This window comes from Podarcis cretensis, assembly GCF_951804945.1.
Source record: "Podarcis cretensis genome assembly, chromosome: 8".
NCBI lineage: Eukaryota > Metazoa > Chordata > Lepidosauria > Squamata > Lacertidae > Podarcis > Podarcis cretensis.
This window is the reverse complement of record NC_137177.1, coordinates 49,376,317-49,395,030: the sequence shown is the minus strand read 5'-3', so window position 1 is coordinate 49,395,030 and position 18,714 is coordinate 49,376,317. Positions and strand designations below refer to the sequence as shown.

Sequence of the window (18,714 nt, the reverse complement as noted above, 5' to 3'; positions counted from 1 at the left end):
TTTTTGAGCTGTTTGCATTCAGTGGGGAGATTTTCCCATTAAAGAAGAATGGGCTTTCCCATGTATCATAACTATTATTTACTACATATGCATTTTAATCACATAGCACACAGTTAATGACACCTTTGGCTTTTTCATGCATTGTATTAATGGGCCATGCACAACACTTCTACAAAAGATGCTTAAAATGTACTTGCAAATTGGAATCCATGCACAAGATTCTGAGTTCTTCTCTTCCATTTTCTTTGAAGCATAGTCAACCTAACAATATCAAATGTAAGACCTATTTTCAACCAAACTTGGCCTGCTGACTCTCCTCAAGGGGCAGGGGGATGGCACACTGGCTCCTAGTTTGCTATGGCAGGAGGAATATTGCTTCCCGCAATGGGGATTGGAGGAGGCTGTGCATTGCCAAAGAACAAAGGGGTGGGGAAGTAGTGAAAAAGCTTTATGGAATGGCAGGATATAGCTGAAGGGGGAGTAATAAACAGCACAGCTGTTATACCGGACTTTGGTGTTTCCAGAGTGCTTTCCTCAGTTGCTGAAGTGCTTCTCATTCATTCTTAGAAATGTTTGTGACAAATTGGTGATGTTGGCCAATATCAGAGCTGAGCTATACTACTAACAACACTTTCTGGATTGTACCAATTAAGATAAGTGCATTTTTAATACATCTGTTCTAAAAAAGTGTGGGCTCCAGCACATAGAAAATCGGCTTATCAAGGGCTGAGGTTCTAGGTAGTACTTTTCATGAATAGCTATTAACATGGCAAAGAAAGATGTGCTGTGGACAGCCAGTCTTATCTCGTAGTGGGTACGTGTAAAAATTTTCTCTTGCACAAGGGTACACAAATGTTCCCAAAAGCTCAGTAAAGTGTGAGATGTAGCCTGCAAGTAAACATGCAAACTCCATATTTCCATAGAAAAATATACAGTAACTTGCTTGGGATGACATTAAAGTTATTGAATCATCTATTTCCATGCTCTTTACAAAGACAAATCATTTATTGAATGCTGCATTCATAGATTAATGTGTATCTCTGAATTTGTCATCAAATGTTAATTGGGCCTGCGCAATTTGTGGCACACACGCTCACACTATGATGTAGGGTTTGATAAACCTGTTTTTGCTTCCTAGAAACTTCAAAAATGGATGGTGTAGTCTTGTGTTCAGTTTAGGAACATAAAATTTTGCTGGAGCAGACTACCCGAATATCCCATTTCCCATAATAGACAACCATTGGTTGTTGGTTTTCTTCTATTTTATAGCCCCTGGGTTAGCTGCCTTGGAGCGTATAATAGAAGTTGGAATAGAAATATTTTAAACTTAGAAATAAAACACATGCTACTGGGAAGTTCATAAGGATATGAAGGGCTCTTGCAGTTTCGATTCAGTATTCAAAGGCCATTCAACCAGGAGGGCTCCATTTAGCCATCATTACTTCTAATCGTGAACTCGGGTGAGTGCCAACAGGTATGAGGCCATGGAGAAGTGGGATTATCAACTGCTTAGAGCAGGGGTAGGCAACCTAAGGCCCAGGGGCCGGATTCGGCCCAATCGCTTTCTCAATCTGGCCTGCAGACGGCCTGGGAATCGGCGTGTTTTTACGTGAGTAAAATGTGTCCTTTTATTTAAAATGCATCTATGGGTTATTTGTGGGGCATAGGAAGTCGTTCATTTCCCCCCCCCCAAAAAAAAATATAGTCCAGCCCACCACATGGTCTGAGGGACGGCTGAAAAAGGTTGCTGACCCCTGGCTTAGAGGAAGCTAGAAATACGCTGATTTAAAATAACAGTAACCAGGGGACTAAAAACTAGCCCAGCAGGTTGAGCATGCTTAGTAGAAACAACATTTAGTGTTGCAAAGGAAAAATGAGGGCCCTGCCTGAATTCCTTCTAATGTAAAACATCCTCAAGAAGCATGTGGTTCACTGCATTTTTTTGAACACAAAGAGGAGTACTACAGCTAGAAGTTGATAACACATTTTGTTGCAGGTTCAGTTAGTCATTACTATTGATCAGGGACATAGCTGTCAAGTGTCCCTTATTTGAAGGGACAGTCCCTTATTCCAGCGCCATGTCCCGCTGCTGTCCCTAATTGATGGATGTCCCTTAAATGTTCCTTAAATTATGTCCCTTAAATTTCAAAGGAAGCAGCTCCTCTTCCTCCCTCCCTGCCGGCCAGGGAGGAAGGAGGCTCCAACTGTGTTGCTTGGCTGTGTTGCTAACCCAATAAGAAGTCTAAGAACGACTGGGGGGTGGAGCTTGCATGCCTTGTGTGTGGCTAGTTAATGCAAGCTGAGGGGTCTTTTGAATGCTGGACGCCATTTTGTTGCACATGCTGCTGCAAACTTTGCAGTGCAAAGCCAGGCCAGGGAGCCATCTTAAGCTGAGGCTGCATAGGCCTTGTGGTGCATGTGATTCAGATTCTATTCAGTTGAACATCTGGTTACAAAGTTGGCTGGACAGTGTTCTCGAAGCTACCCAGCATGAGTTTGACCAGACTGCAGGAGGACAGGAAGACTGGAGTGCCTGGAACAGGTGAGGCTGCAGGTCCCTTATTTTGGCTGCTGGTCCCTTATTTTCAAATCTGTAAGTTGACAGCTATGATCAGGGATTGGAAACCTGTTGCCCACTATATATTAATGAATTCTCAACAACCAAGGCCAGCAGCTAGGAATAGTAAGATACTAAATTGAACAACTGGAGGGCCACTGTTTTCCCTTTTGTGATATAGATGCACTTACATATAATGAATTTGTCTAATCAGTTTGTTGGCTCACTGTTTTTGCTGGTCCAACAGTAAATAGTGGCAGCCTTCAGTTTGCCCTCAGGCTCTTAAAACTAGAGAATAATCTTTAGTGCTTATTGCCCAAGTTCTGCAGGACTTTTGTTCAGCTGGGCCAGTTTCACACAATGCTGTTTGCTCCTTGGATACATTATAGAACAAGCAAAAGCTCACCCTGGTACTCAGTGCTGTGCTCAACTAATTTGCTTTTTTAACTTTTGCCTGCTGCCTGTTTTCTTATTCAGTATGTTTTGAGGTGGGTGGGAGACAGGAAGAGGCACCCTGAGGTGAAGAGGAGGAGGTAGGAAGCACGGCAGCTGCTGCCTTGCTAGTAACCTGCTTAAACTTGACGGAAACAAGTGTTCATTCTGATGCTTTTGCAGAAGGCCAGGCTTCTGCTCGAGCAGGATCCAGAAGATGGCTGCCTCTTTCAAGGAGATTCCTGCAGAACTGCATGGTACGTAAAAGGTTTGTCATGCAAGGAAAGGCCAAGAGACCTTTATGGTCACCTTGATTCTGGATGTCATTTTTGATAGTGGGGTGCTTTTGTGGAAAACTTGCCTCCATTTCCTCAATGTCTCTCCGTTTACAGATTAAATTCTAGGCCAGAGATTTGAGCTCTAATTCTGGTTTTGGGACTGAGATGTTAGTTTTGATAATGTTTTTATGGTGATGGAGGGAAAGGGGGAGCAACCAGAGGTGCTTTAAACTCGTAATTTTCAGAAATATGACTTCGGATGCCTTAGGTGTTCTTGGTTAGCACCAATTTTTCTACACTCATGAGGGTTGGAGCTGCACCTTAAAAATAAAATAAGTTGGGACACCAAAAATTATAATAGAGCTGGGCCTTGTAGCCTGTCATCTAGCACTTTCCCTCCAACTGCTTTCATATATAGATGATCAAACAGTAAGAATCTAGAAGGCCTAAAAGGCCCACAAGAGCTACTGTACTTTGAAATCTCAATCTTGCCTGAACAGAAACTCTTGTGCTGCAGTTTAATAAGCAGTAGCTGACAAGCTTCACAAGGCCTGAGAGTTTAATTAACGGCCCAGTGTATCAACTCCCTTTGACTGGTAATGGTTAGCACTGCCTTTAAAAGCAAAAATTGGATACTCTGGTTTCTCTCCAGATCATATAAATCTTTCACCTTTTAGAAACAAAAATTGCCACGAGCTACAACAGAATTACATTTTTCAGCAGTCAGTGTATTTCCCTCAGGTGCCTACGCAGAGGTTGGTTAGGTTGGCCCCCACAAAAATTGTGAAGAAAGATGGAGAGAGCTGGCGATTGCCAAGGTAGCAAGGGACAATGTGTGTGGGTGACGATACAGCTCCTTGCCAAGGGCACAAGGGAGCCTATGTACGTCTCTGATTTTACTATTTAACACACACTGATGGTGACTCCAGAAAGTTTAGAAACTCCTGTTAATGCAGACATGATAATACCAACTACGCAATAGTCAGTAGGTCAAACAAAAGTAGACTTCCAGCTTATGTGGTCACCTTTCCTCACATTTCTACAAATGTAGTAGCCCAATATAAAAACTGAGAAAGTAGTGTTTTTTAAAAGAAATGTATTGCCATATTATGCATTTTTGCATTAAAGGTGTATGGGTGGTTGTTTTTAATGAAAACAGATGGGCACTGATAGGATTGCAGCAGGCATGGAAGGTGAATGTAACCCTTTCCCCCCTCTGCTTCTGTCCTGAGGAAAATCACTCCTTTGTAGCTGCTAATGGAAGGAAATCCCCTGTTGGCATGCTACAGTGCCAACAATTATCAGCCTCACGTGGCCCTGGTGGTGCAATTTGACCCCCCCCCCCCCATGAGCATAATACAAAAAATACTTAGATAACATATCTCGTATGGTCCTTTAGAGGACTCCCCCCCCCAGGCAGAAAGTGAGCTATCTTATTTTAGCACAACTTTTAGCCAATTGCCAAAGCCTCTGGTCCTGGTTCTGTGCCCAGCCTCACCTTAACATTCATATTCTTTGCTATTATTTTTGGCAGCTAAGACTGCAATCCTGTCTATATTCATTTATCTGGGAGTATGCCCTATTGAACTTGGGACTGCTTCTGAGCAGACACATGCTGCTAGAATGCAAAATTTTGTGACCCAGACCCATGTACATTTATGCATTATAAAAATGTAATGTATTTTTATACTGCTTAATTACCAAAGTTTCTAAGCAGGAATTTGGCAACTTGGCTTAATTTTATTCAAGCACTTTTTTTTTTTTTTTTAAATTACAGTCTTCTATAGACTTCCCACGTTCCATTCTGCTCGAGAAAAGTTTTATGAAAGTTCAAGCCCAGCTTAGAGATTGTGGCAAGGATCTCCTCCCGTCTTCTAGGGGCTTCTGTAAAAGACAGAGTCTGCCACATGTCTGCAGGCCATTTATTTATCCAGTCTTGTCTCTTTTTCAGAAAGCATCACCAATTTATTAGGGACACATGACGTTATCCTGCTGGATGCTCAACTCCACATCAAATCCAAAGTTGAAAATATTGTCCTGGTATGTATTGATAGCTCAATTTTACCACTCTTGTTGGTTTGTGTATGTTTCCCAGGTTTCTACACCATGCAGCTGAATGTCATGGCCTATAAAGATTTCCTAGGTCACATGCATCCCAACATGCTCCAGCACTTACCTACATGGATCTTTCTTGATAAAGAGTAACTACAAATATCCATCAATACAGAAATAATGAATTAGGGTAGCATTCTGTATACCATTCTAATTACTGTAATCTGGTACTGCTGAGTACTTGCTTCTGCACCTCTGTAATATCTACCAGTACTCAAGTTGTATGTTTGCAAGTAAACATTATTCCTGCATTGCAGGGGGTTGGACTAAATGACCCTTGGGACCCCTTCCAACTCTACAATTCTATGATTACCAAGTTTACTAATCCTAAGCATATTTACATGGATGTACATTCCACATATTTTGGTGTTACTGTAAATTATTCCTAAGTAACTAAGCTTTGCAGTCAGAAGCAAAGAGACTCTTATTTTATAATGGCAAAATATTTGATTATGGGAGAAATATAGGTATAGCTGCAGTCTCATCCTTTATGAAACATGCAATTGGACTAACAAGAAAAAGAAAAGGCATAACTAAGTCTGCAGTCCAGTTTACACTTACCTATTTGTACTTGTGGAAGTAAGGTTCATTAAAACTCAATTGAGCATACTTCTGAGCAGAACCCACAATTTTTAGATTTCTTACCCACCTTTCATCATAAGGGCCCAGGTTGGATGGCAACCATATGAAAATCAATTAAATATTTTTAATTCTTAAGGATTCTGCTGTTAGCTTTACAAACAGTGGAGACAACAGATATAAAGTGTAAAAATTTAATATAAGATTAGGCAGTATACTGCAGAGTAGATCCTGTAATGTAGGTGCAACCTGTTCTGACCAAAATAAAATAAAATTGAGGTTCTTTAAAGAATTGCAGTTTATTTATTTATTTCCTTTCCTCCAATTACCTCAGACTAGCAAAAGCATATACGGTTTGTCTCACCACCCCATTTTGTTATTGGTGTGTGTGTGTGTGTGTGTGTGTTTAAATCTACTGTATAATGTTTTATTTATTAAATTTGTATTCTACCCTTAATACGATGATCACAGGGTGGTTCACAACACACACAGTTATTATATTGTTGGAAATCACCTTGAGACTTTTGCTTTGAAATGCAGCTTATAAATAGTCTTAATAAGTCACAACCTACTTTGCAAAGGACAGCCCTCTATTTGAAGGATTGCCTGATCCAAATACAGAGATGAGGAACCCTAAGAAAAGATAGCAGGTGCCTTGAAGCTGGCAATCCACAATTATGGCACCTGAGCAGCAGGCTGATCAGGCACACAGAGAACCTGATCAGTCTTCTCCTATCATGGTGAGATGCAGGGCTTTTTTCAGCCGGAAATCACTGGAACTCAGCTCCAGCACCTCTCAGGTGGGCTGCCATTACCATTATAAGAGAACCAGAGTTCATGTTGCATTCCAGCACCTTCTTTTCGAGAAAAATAACACAGATGAGGTATATTGCATTTCTTATTTAAATTACAGCAATCCTTTGAAAATTTGCACCTGTACCTAGCACATGTACATTTTATGCAATTCTGTGTGCTTGTTCTTGATCGTGCAGTTTTAAGTGGCCACCTTTGATTAAATATTTTATTTGGGGACTGAGGCCTTAAGTTTCTCTTAGTTGGCCCTCTGGCAAAATTATGCCCCGCCCCATGGTTACTGATAAAAATTGCAAGAGTAAGTCCTTAAGCCCCTTGTAGACGTTGTTCACTGTTTTCTCTCATAAATCCCTGTATGTGGAAATGCAGTTAGGCCTCCTCCTCCTCCTCCTGATCTCTGCTCTCTTTGGCCTTGCGTTGCTATCCAGGTTTTGATGCCCTGGCGAGCCCTGGTGGTGCTGGCGAAACTCCCGGTCAAGGTAAGACTGCCCTGACCATGGTTTCTCTTAGGACTTTTTTGTATTGGATCAGCTTGTTCTTTGTTGCAGATTGTTTCTTCAGCTTGTAAACAGCCTTGTGTGTTGTAATATAGGAAGGTGGCATATAAATGAAATGAAATGAACCCCAGAGCAGGCCCTCATGGCTCTCTTCTCAGAGCAGTTAGCTGTTCTAGTCAGGTTTGCACTCCTTCCTAAAATACCACATTTTCAATTGGTCTCTGGAGGCCCAAGAAGCCTTGGTGGCTTCATATTATTACCCCTCCCCGACAGTGTAATTCTAGCATTATGTGGGATTTGTTTTTTTTTTTCCTTTGCAATAGTTTTTATTTGATTTTACAAATATAAATTTATAACAATACCAACTACATATCCGTATAAAGAGATTTCTCTGAAACTCGAGACTTCCCGCCCCCCATCCTCTCCATGGGTCCTATTGTCAACATGTTAAACTTCATATTATTTTATAATCTATATTTTGTATCTGTCCATATTGTCCATAGTGTTTGTTACATTACAAGTGAGATTAAGATCCTGGTAATGTTTTCATCTGCTTACAGTGGTCTCCTAAATAAAATTTTCCCATTCTTTCTTGAAGTTTTTGTGTTCTTGGTTCCTGAGCTTTCCGGTCAGTTTTGCCATTTCAACGTAGTCTAACAGCTTGCTTTGTGCATTGTACAGGATTTCTTAATTAGTTAGGAATTCTCCCCAAAATAAAAATCCCCTCCTACTGTTACATAATATGCTATTTCATTACCACAGGAGTCCCAGGCAAACCCTAGGCACAAACTGAATGACAAACCAGTGAAATTTCTCAGTTTGTTTGTTTTTTTTAAATATTATTCTACTACTATTTGCTTTAATGCAGTTCATGGTTCTTTTTTGAGGCTCAGCTTTCAGTACGGGCCACATTATCTCCTGCAATGATTTTGCAAAGTTTTTTGCAGATAAAATCGCTCAGATTCGGGAAGAAGTAGACTCCACCGTGGGAGCAGGTTCCCTGGTCCTGAATGGGGTAACTGTGCCCCTGAAGGACCAGGTGCGCAGCCTGGGAGTCTTTTTGGACTCACAGCTGTCCATGGAGGCACAGGTCAAATCTGTATCCAGGGCAGCTGTTTACCAGCTCCATCTGGTACGTAGGCTGAGACCCTATCGGCCTGCAGACTGTCTCGCCAGAGTGGTGCATGCTCTGGTTATCTCCCGCTTGGACTACTGAAATGCGCTCTACGTGGGGCTACCTTTGAAGGTGACCCGGAAACTACAACTAATCCAGAATGCGGCAGCTAGACTGGTGACTGGGAGTGGCCGCCGAGACCATATAACACCGGTCTTGAAAGACCTACATTGGCTCCCAGTACGTTTCCGAGCACAATTCAAAGTGTTGGTGCTGACCTTTAAAGCCCTAAACGGCCTCGGTCCAGTATATCTGAAGGAGCGTCTCCTCCCCCATCGTTCTGCCCGGACACTGAGGTCCAGCTCCGAGGGCCTTCTGGCGGTTCCCTCACTGCGAGAGGCCAAGTTACAGGGAACCAGGCAGAGGGCCTTCTCGGTAGTGGCGCCCGCCCTGTGGAACGCCCTCCCATCAGATGTCAAAGCAATAAACAACTACCTGACATTCAGAAGACATCTGAAGGCAGCCCTGTTCAGGGAAGTTTTTAATATGTGACATTTTAGTGTATTTTTCATCTTTGTTGGAAGCCGCCCAGAGTGGCTGGGGAAACCCAGCCAGATGGGCGGGGTACAAATAATAAATTATTATTATTATATTATATACAGGTGTACATTTTAGGTTTCGCTTTAAAATGCATTGGCTACCTGATCCCTCTATGCTTACCTACCCTTGCATGTTTCCACCTGCAGGTACAAGTTAGCTTCAGCTTCTTAGCTGTGCAGATCATCACGATAGGAGGAGATAACCGGGTGAGTGCAAGATGTATTGGGATCAGGCTGTTGTGATTCTCTCCCTGTGCCATACAGACATTAAGCGCACTTTTCCTCCCCTCCCTATGGGGCAAGGGTCTAGTGTTTGGGGGGGGGCAGATGCCAGATAATCTTTCCCCACAGTAAATGCTACAAAGCTGTCATGTGTGCACATAGACCAAGATTTTGTATATAACTGGTCCCAAATATTCATTTTAATCATGTCCTTAAACCCAACAAGACCATCCTTAATGATGCCATTTTATTCCATTCCATTCCATTTTATTTACTATGTCTACTTCTGTACCTTCTGTAACAAAACTGATGTACAGAAATGAAGGTGATGTTTTCTTGGCACTGGAAATAAAATGACAGGGAAGCTTTCAGCTGCTTGATTTATGTGTGTCAGGCCACTGTAAAAGGCACAGAAGTGGGACCAGTAAATTTTTTGATTGCTCTGACATTAAACAGCCAGTCTATTGTCGTTAAAATTACTCATGTCCTGTCCAGCAGTTAAAGGGCAGTAGACGACATTCTCTCTTGAAAAAAAAAATCCTGTTTCTGATGCTTACTGAAGAATCAAAGGGCACTCCCCAAATTGGAAAAAAAAAGAATTACACCACATTCTATTTTTGATTGGTTTAATAAAGTGTGAACAAATGCCTTAATGAGCCAACCTGCCCATTATAAAAATATGGAAGAAATAAGTGTATACCATCAGTCTTCAAATGGTGGCTCAGGACTCCTGGGTCATGGACTGATCTACCACTCTACAAATATATAGCAAATAATTAAGAAATTGGCCCCTAGGTGTATGGTTGGGTTAAAGGTGTCTGAAAATGTTGACTACTGCCTTAGACAGTGGGGATTTGGGCAGCACTAGCAAATGGATGTTTGTATTCTGACTATATTTTTCACATGTTTATGTATTTCTTATTATTGTATTTTTACTCTTTGTTGTAAATCACCTCAGGATTCTTTGAAGAGAAAAGTAAACTATAAATTTAATGAACCCCAAAACTTATCTATACACATTTGTTGAACACTGGATTTATCAACTACTGAAGCGTTAAGTTTCAAGATAATATGCATCCATACTCATTCTCACTTTTATTATGTATTGTTTATTTTGTGCCTAATATTTTTGTATTCAGCAGTGATTCATTCTATGCTTGTTGCTATTGTTTGTAATGCACTTAAGTGTTAAGTACATTAACACCTTTGTACTCCCATTAAGTTCTAGTTATATTTAATTTATTTATATTATTAATTCATGTTATAGTCTTATCCTTATATTTAATAAAACAAAAAACAAACAAAATAGGAACTGCAATTCAGCAGCTAAAATCCCAGTTTGGCTCCCCCTATTCACGAACCAATTGTTTCTCTTTTCTGCTAACAATTCTTAGAAATTTATTACCCCTATTTTGCACCAATTTTTGCTTTTTATGTGTTCATTATGTGTTCGTTTTCACATGTGAAATATTGGAGGCTATGGAGCATGTCTAATTTTTCACTGCAGGGACCATAAGAACTCAAATTTAGCAGAAATGTTTTCTTTCCAATGTTTCTTTTTTTTAAATAAAATAATATTTATTGACATTTTAAAAACTACAAAGAAAAAAAAGTTAAACAAAACAATACAATACAAAAACAAAAACACTACATAACACTAACACTAAAATATTAAATTAACAAAACACAACAAACACAATTTAAAACACATCTAATACTTTCAGTATCTTGTCTCTCATTCACTTGTTTCAGCAACCTCCTCACACCTCCCTTTTTGCATTCCCCTTTGATTAACTGTTTCAGCAATTCCTTTCCAGCTTCCTCTGTTTTCTGTCCTGTAATTTATCTTAACATATTCTAACCTTATTTTTCCCTTTAATACATTGATAATCTATCTATCCTTAATTCCTTATAACATTTCTACTAAAGCCATATAACTTCATTCCAACATTTTCCTAGCATTCATTAATTTTACAATATTTCCGTAAATAGTCTTTAAACTTTTTCCAGTCTTCTTCCACCGACTCTTCTCCCTGGTCTCAGATTCTGCCAGTCATTTCTGCCAATTCCATGTAGTCCATCAACTTCATCTGCCATTCTTCCCCGGTGGGTAAATCTTGTGTCTTCCAATACTTCACGATGAGTATTCTTGCTGCTGTTGTTGCATACATAAAGAAAGTTCTGTCCTTCTTTGGCACCATTTGGCCGACCATGCCCAGGAGAAAGGCCTCTGGTTTCTTCAGGAAGGTATATTTAAATACCTTTTTCATTTCATTATAAATCATCTCCCAGAATGTCTTAATCCTTGGGCATGTCCACCAAAGGTGAAAGAATGTACCTTCAATCCCATTACATTTCCAACATTTATTATCGGGCAAATGGTAAATTTCTGCAAGCTTGACTGGTGTCATGTACCACCTATAAATCATTTTCATTAAGTTTTCTCTTAGGGCATTACATGCCATAAATTTCATACCTGTGGTCCATAAGTGTTCCCAGTCAGCCATCATTATGTTATGTCCAACATCTTGTGCCCATTTAATCATAGCAGATTTCACCGTTTCATCCTGAGTGTTCCATGTCAACAGCAAGTTATACATTCTTGACAAATTCTTAATTTTGGGATCTAACAATTCTGTTTCCAATTTTGATTTCTCCACCTGGAAACCAACTTTTTTGTCCAAGTTGTATGCCTCCATTATTTGGTAATAATGGAGCCAATCTCACACTCTGTTTTTCAATTTTTCAAAACTCTGCAATTTTATTCTGTCTCCATCTTGTTCCAGAATTTCCCTTTCCAATGTTTCTTACAGAGAAGATGATGTATAGGCAAACATAATTATTAGATCCCAACTCTACAAACAATCAAAAAGGAGATATTAAACTGGTTTGTTTGACGATTGAGTCAGACTTTGAAATTAGCCTAGATTTGAATTGTTTGCCAGTAGTATTAGCAACCTATTAAGGTAAAGGTACCCCTGACCGTTAGGTCCAGTCACGGCCGACTCTGGGGTTGCAGTGCTCATCTCGCTTTACAGGCCAAGGGAGCTGGCGTTTGTCCACAGACAGCTTCCAGGTCATGTGGCTAGCATGACTAAGCTGCTTCTGGTGAACTAGAGCAGTGCACGGAAACACCGTTTACCTTCCCGCCGGAGCAGTACCAACGAAGACAACAGTTTGTGATCTATGAAATAAAACTTGCTTTGCACATAGTTACAGGGCCATAAGCATCATTTGGCTTATTTTGTGTCAGATTTTGCTTTCAGGTTCTTTTTATACACTTTTTTCCTACATGGTATTTTGTTGTTCTGTGCTTGAGGTTCTTCTGCCTTTCTGTGTGTGTGTGTTTTTAAAGCACAGGTGTATTTGTTATCAAGTGTTCTTACACCATATTCTTCCTTAAGCTCAAAGCTCTTTTGAGGACCTTGGACATTGCTGAGGTCCACATCTATTTAACTTCAGCAGTGATATAACAAAAGGCACTTTCTCACAATACATCATGTAATTCTCCCTCTTTCAAAAAGTTCCCTGAGGATATAGATCATCTCAGTGGGTGGGCAGGGAATAAAATGTTTTAAAATCAACTCAGTCTTGTATGGAGAAAGACACATTTGGAGCCTGGGGAGTGAAAATATTTACAAATGTTCAATATTTTAGTCATTTTGCTGGAAGATTTTTCTTTAGATAGAAAGTATGGGATTTTTTTATATACCCTTTCTACTTGCTTTCCATTATTTTCTTTTATGATATTAGCATCTTCTGTGTAGCTCATCCTCTTTTCCAGAGGAGAATTGAGGTTATTACATCTCCTTTTTTTGCTTGTGATAATTTCATAATACCTCCCTTCTCTAAAGAAAATTATTCATTTTAATTTAATAGTAATAGTGAAAAGAAAAAGCTCATGTATGTTGGACAACAAAATGAGTATTAATGTTTTATTATAAATTATTTATCGTTACAAATATTATTATTTTAATACCCTTGTTTAAAATAGTGTGTATTATGAGATAATAACTATTGTTTAAATACTGAAACTTTTAAATAGAAAATATCTCCCCTCTTATGTCTTCTCTTTTACTTAACTAAAGGTTGTCATGGAGACAGATAAATCTTCTTTTGAATTTGAGTTCTTGTCACTGGATGATTTGGAGCATATGGTCATCCACGTAGTCACATCTCTGAAGAAGATATTTCCAATTTCTTCACCTGGGTAAGGGGGTTATGTAGTTTACCAAAGCCCACTATTGTACATATATTGGAGACTTTTGAACAGGTTGGGGAACCTGTATATATTGTTGGACTAAAATTTTCATCATCTCTGACCATTAACTATGTTGGCTGGAGCTGATGGAAGTTAGAGCCGAACAAAATCTGGTGGGACACAGCCTACATTAGAAGATATGGGCTGAACGCTGGTGACCAGGGCCAAACTAGTTAGATGGGTTTGGTGTGGTTATTATTATATAGCACATTAGCATGCTCAAATCAGGTACATTATCTTAAATAAAACATACAACAGGGCTAGCCACCATGGTACTGTCCAGATATTTTGGACTACAGCTTCCATCATCCTTAGCTATTCTGGCTGGGTTTGATGGGAGTTGTAGTACACAACATCTGGAGGGTGTCACATTGGTTATCCCTGCCTCACAACAACCCTTTAAATCAGGGCAGTGTTATTATGCTTCACATTGCAGGTATGAAGATGTGGGGTGAAACAGTAGAGAATTTAAGAGATAGTGGTATGCCTGAGGCTTTCCTATAGACTCATTACGTGATTTGAACAAGTGACTTATTGGTTAACGGTTCAGTCTTATATCCACTATCCTATACTGTACTAGCATCTGTTTCCCAAAAGCATCTTGTCTGAAGCATCTGTTACGCTTGAAAGGGATAGCAGACGCTCACTGACACAGCCCATTAGGGAAAGGGACCATAGCTTCATGATAAAGCACATTTTTAGCTCATGTTTCATACCCAGATAATGCAAGAAGTGATAATGCAGTGGGCAGCCAACACTTCTTGGGCTTCGTATTTTGTAAAGTCTCAAGCCAATAACAGTTCTAATAAAGTACTTGGTTGTGGATAACTACACAACATTGATCTATCTAGCTTAGTATTATCACCACTGAGAGGCAGTGGCTCTCCAGATAATAAGCTTTGAGTCTTTCTTGGCCCTGGCTGCAAATACCAGGGGTTGAACCTGGGACTGGTTGCAGACAAAGCTTGTGCTCTACCATCTTCATCTTACAAAGCCATGGCAGACTCCAGTTAATGTATAAAGGGTGGGCAGGAATGGAGCACAGATGATATTTTGTTGAAACCAGATATAAGCCTACAATACCTTCTTATTTCTGAGAAGGTACAATGGTCACATATACAAGCAGTACTTGGAAACTGATTTACTGAGACTGTGCCAGAGCAATATTGTAAGAATGACAGGGTGTTACAGATCACTTGTTCTGGTTGAAGTTTCCAGAAGCATTTTTGGTTTAGAGATGCGTAACTGATTACCTTAAGCACCAGATGTTTCAACAGTACCAATTTATTTGTTTCTTTTAAACAAAAGAAAGTTAGGGGGATACATGAGTGGACAGTGTTGTTATATGATTTAGGCACTAGATGGCTGTGGACTTAATTGTATGTGGGTGGAATCAGGAGCTTCCTGTGTCTGTCCTGATAATAATGTTTTTGTCCAACTTCCTGACCGGTGCGTCCTCTAAGCCTTCAGTGAAAAAAATGTAATTGGTTTTTCCCTTTGTTTTGAAGAAACCTACTCCAAAATGCCTCCCCCATCTTGCTCGACAGAATAAAAGCGATAACAGATTCCTTGGAAGAATTACTAAAGGAAAATCAAGGCCCATGTGGTAATCTTTATATATGAAAATTATTGGAGGAAAAATATGTTGGAAGTAATTGTTGAGCCAAACTATAGTTGTGAAGAATGTAAGAATTGTAAACTAGGGATGAGGAAATATATCAATTCTGGTTTCTCATTTTGCTCCACATTTTCACAGCTGTTTGCAATTATTGTTTTTTTAAAAAAATCCTCATGAAAATCCACCAGCATTTGTGTGAATTTCTCCTAATATACACATTTGTTTATGCAGTTTTTCCTGATATAATGAATTTAATGTTATCTTCATTAACATACTCAATTATATGCACATTTTGTCCTGGTTTATGTATTTTGTTACCCATTCCCTGGCTGGATAAGCGAACTGTAAAATTTGGAGAATGCAAATTTTGAAGGATAGCTATGTTTCTCTAATGTTTCTGAAAGTTTGAGTTAGGTAGGCTCCTCTCTGCAAAGTGAATCAAATTTCTCCCCTATCCCTAGTCTAAACTAGCCTTTAAGATATGCTTATAAACGTTTTTAGCTTTTTTAAAAAAGTGAGCTACTGGGGGTCGTAGGGAAGGGACGTATGGCTCCATCTCTCCTCAGACAGCCCACTGTTTCCTATATTTGGCGCAGAGGAAACACAGAACTTGTTTCTCCACCTGCATGCAGTTTCTTGTTGTGTGTGGCAACTAGGTGAGTGCTTAAATACAAGGCTAGTTTAATAATAATAATAATAATAATAATAATAATAATAATAATAATAATATAATTTATACCCCACCCATCTGCCTGGGTTTCCCCAGCCACTTTGGGCAGCTTCCAACAAAACATTAAAATACAATAATTCATCAGATTTTAAAAGCTTCCCTAAACATACAATTTAAACTAAAAGTTTAAACTAAACTAAAAGGTTAAACATACTATTAAACTGGTGGTAAAACTAAAGCTTACTTCCCTTAGAGTGCTCAAGCCTTTAAAAAATCTGACAATTCTGAATTCATAAGCACAGATTGGAAAATAGGTATGTGTGTGTTTTTGACCTTGGCTTCAGAAACACAGAGTTGCTAGTAGCTGCCACTCTGGCACCCTTTCTAGGAATCATTTTATGTAGAACTTGCCCTAGACTGCAGATGCTTATGCAGCCATCTCCCCATGTGCACATATGGTCAATCTTTCCCTTGATTAAGACTGCCATCCTCTATTGGTTTACCTGGGAGTAAGCTTCACCGAACACAATAGTTATTTCCAAGTAACCTTTCATAGGATTGGTCCATAGAATATTTATATCCTGCCTTAACAATTATTGATTATCTTCATAGCTGTTCACAAAATGATAAAATATGAACCAATTTTAAACAACATCTTAAAAATGAAACACTAGAAGCAGAAGCAGCCAGACAGTAAAATGGGAGATGAAATTGCCGATAAAGCTAAGCAGCAGCATCCAATTAAGCATTATAAACCATTAAAGGTCTGGGCAAGAAGGCTGCTTTGTGCATCAGCTGTATATATGAGATGATGGTTTCTATGGTTGTGCAGCTGTCAAGTGGCCAGATGCCAAGGAGGACAGCAGGGCTCCTGTGCTATTTAAATAGTTGTAAAGAAGAGAGAATTTTAGCATTGACAGCTTTTTGTGACATGGTGTGGCCGTTAGGAGGGTTGAATTAGGGCTGGAGAAGCCCTGGTTTAAATCCCAACTCAGCTGTGAAACTCACTGAGCGACTTTTGGTCGGTCATTCTTTCTGATGCTGCCTAACCAACTTCACAGGATTATTGTGTGGATAAATTTGACAGGGGGAAAACCATGTGCCCTGCTCTGAGCTCCTTCAAAAAAAAAAAAAAAAGGCAGGATAAAAATGTAAGAAATACAAGATTGATATACAGCCAAAGCGCTCATAGTTCAAACATGTCCAAACTTTTCAGTAGCTACATTTGCTGTTGTAACGAATGAGGTCTGTTGAGATATTTACAAATTGGAGGAATGGAGCTGATGGCAACTTACATCTCTTCTCCGCTACTGCTTTACTTTATCTCGAATGTACACCTTTTTATAGTTTTTTCTTAATAGTTTTTTTAATAGATTTACAGCTGTATTTTCTATTTTTGTATCCAGAAGGATTGTTGGCAGGTTGAGGAGTGAGGAATGGGAGTGATATTACTAATGGCCCAAATATTTGATTTGGGCAAAGTATCTTCTTGGCTCAGAATATCTATATCTTGTGATTTTCCTGCATTATATAAATGTTTTAAAGTAATCACTTTTATATGGCCTGTCTTATAATTTTTGGAGTCTTCAAATACCATAATCTCTGAAATCTCATTATCACCCATGCAAGATAGGTGTATAGTAATTGAGCTTGAGAGATAGTGGTTTACCTAAGACCAGCTACTAAGTTTCTGGCAAAGGAGAGTTTGGATCTAGAACTTGGATCAGCCTGTAAATTCTGTTCTGCAACATGTTCTGCTAATATCCTCTCACATTTACAGGTGGGTTTTCAGAGACATACGCTGCTCTCTGTGATTACATTGGCCTCCCTTTCCAAGAGGAGATCCAGTGGGTAAGACACAAATTAGTCATTCATACCAAAACAACATGCTTAAGAATAAACCACAACTCGGTGGCAGAAAAAAAGTAATGGCCAGAAAATGCCACCATTTCCTTGTCTCCCATTGCATCAAGGAGTTTAATGTGTGCATGTGCTTTTTCCAGATGGTGATTTGGTAACTCATTTGTGTCCGTATTCCCCCAGTTCCATCCTAGAATCATAGAATCATAGAGTTGGAAGAGACCACAAGGGCCATCGAGTCCAACCCCCTGCCAAGCAGGAAACACCATCAGAGCACTCCTGACATATGGTTGTCAAGCCTCTGCTTAAAGACCTCCAAAGAAGGAGACTCCACCACACTCCTTGGCAGCAAATTCCACTGTCCTGCATGACCTGTGTACATTTTTTTTTTTTTGTAAAGTACAGTGGTACCTTGGTTTAAGAACAGCTTAGTTATGAACAACTTGGATTAAGAACGCTGCAAACTCAGAAGTAGGTGTTTTGGTTTGTGAACTTTGCCTTGGAAGCAGAACATGTTCTGCTTCCTGTTGAGTGTGTTTCATTTGTAAATTGAGTCCCCCACTGCTATGGGAAAGCACGCCTTGGTTTAAGAACAGACTTCCGGAACTGATTAAGTTCGTAAGCCAAGGTACCACTGTAGTTCTCAAGACACAGGTATGCCAAGTCTGGCTCAGCATACTGATATTAACCTCATCATTACTCTTGAGTGGAACTCTTCTGCTTAGAGGTGGCTAGGTAGTGCTGTTAGCATCTTCATCATTATGTGAATTTGCCAAATGGTCTCTTACCTCCCTGCAATGTGCTAATGTATTTTATTTTTATTTTTCAAGGATGTGGATAATATTTATCACAACCAGGAATGCAGGGAGTTCAACCTGCTGGATTTCAACCACCTCCACAGCCAGTGAGTCCACATAAAAAAATAGGGTGGGGAGTGAGAAGGGTGAAATCCATGAGGTGGTATTGAAAGCTAGTCCTATGCAGATTAGACCATAAACATGACTAATTTAAATTCATTCATTTCAATGAGTAGGACTTCATTGAATATCACCTGATATGCAGTCATACCATACAGTGTTAAAATAGCATGAAATCAGCAGTA

At 39.5% G+C, this 18,714-nt stretch overlaps 1 protein-coding gene across 2 annotated transcripts in view; it reads left to right on the top strand.

Moving 5' to 3' along the window:
* Positions 1-2,928: 2,928 nt before the first annotated feature.
* The window catches only part of CARMIL2 (capping protein regulator and myosin 1 linker 2), a 68,404-nt gene continuing 52,618 nt past the window's right edge, over positions 2,929-18,714 (top strand). The window contains exons 1-8 of one of the 2 annotated variants that reach the window (XM_079987866.1): positions 2,929-3,246; positions 5,219-5,307; positions 7,200-7,250; positions 9,129-9,188; positions 13,292-13,413; positions 14,973-15,070; positions 17,533-17,603; positions 18,443-18,516. In XM_079987866.1, coding sequence (XP_079843992.1) covers positions 3,207-3,246; positions 5,219-5,307; positions 7,200-7,250; positions 9,129-9,188; positions 13,292-13,413; positions 14,973-15,070; positions 17,533-17,603; positions 18,443-18,516 — 605 coding nt within the window. In that variant the 5' untranslated portion in view covers positions 2,929-3,206. Of the gene's footprint in view, positions 3,247-5,218; positions 5,308-6,531; positions 6,843-7,199; positions 7,251-9,128; positions 9,189-13,291; positions 13,414-14,972; positions 15,071-17,532; positions 17,604-18,442; positions 18,517-18,714 lie in introns of those variants that run through there. The other variant, XM_079987865.1, reaches the window with a different exon arrangement.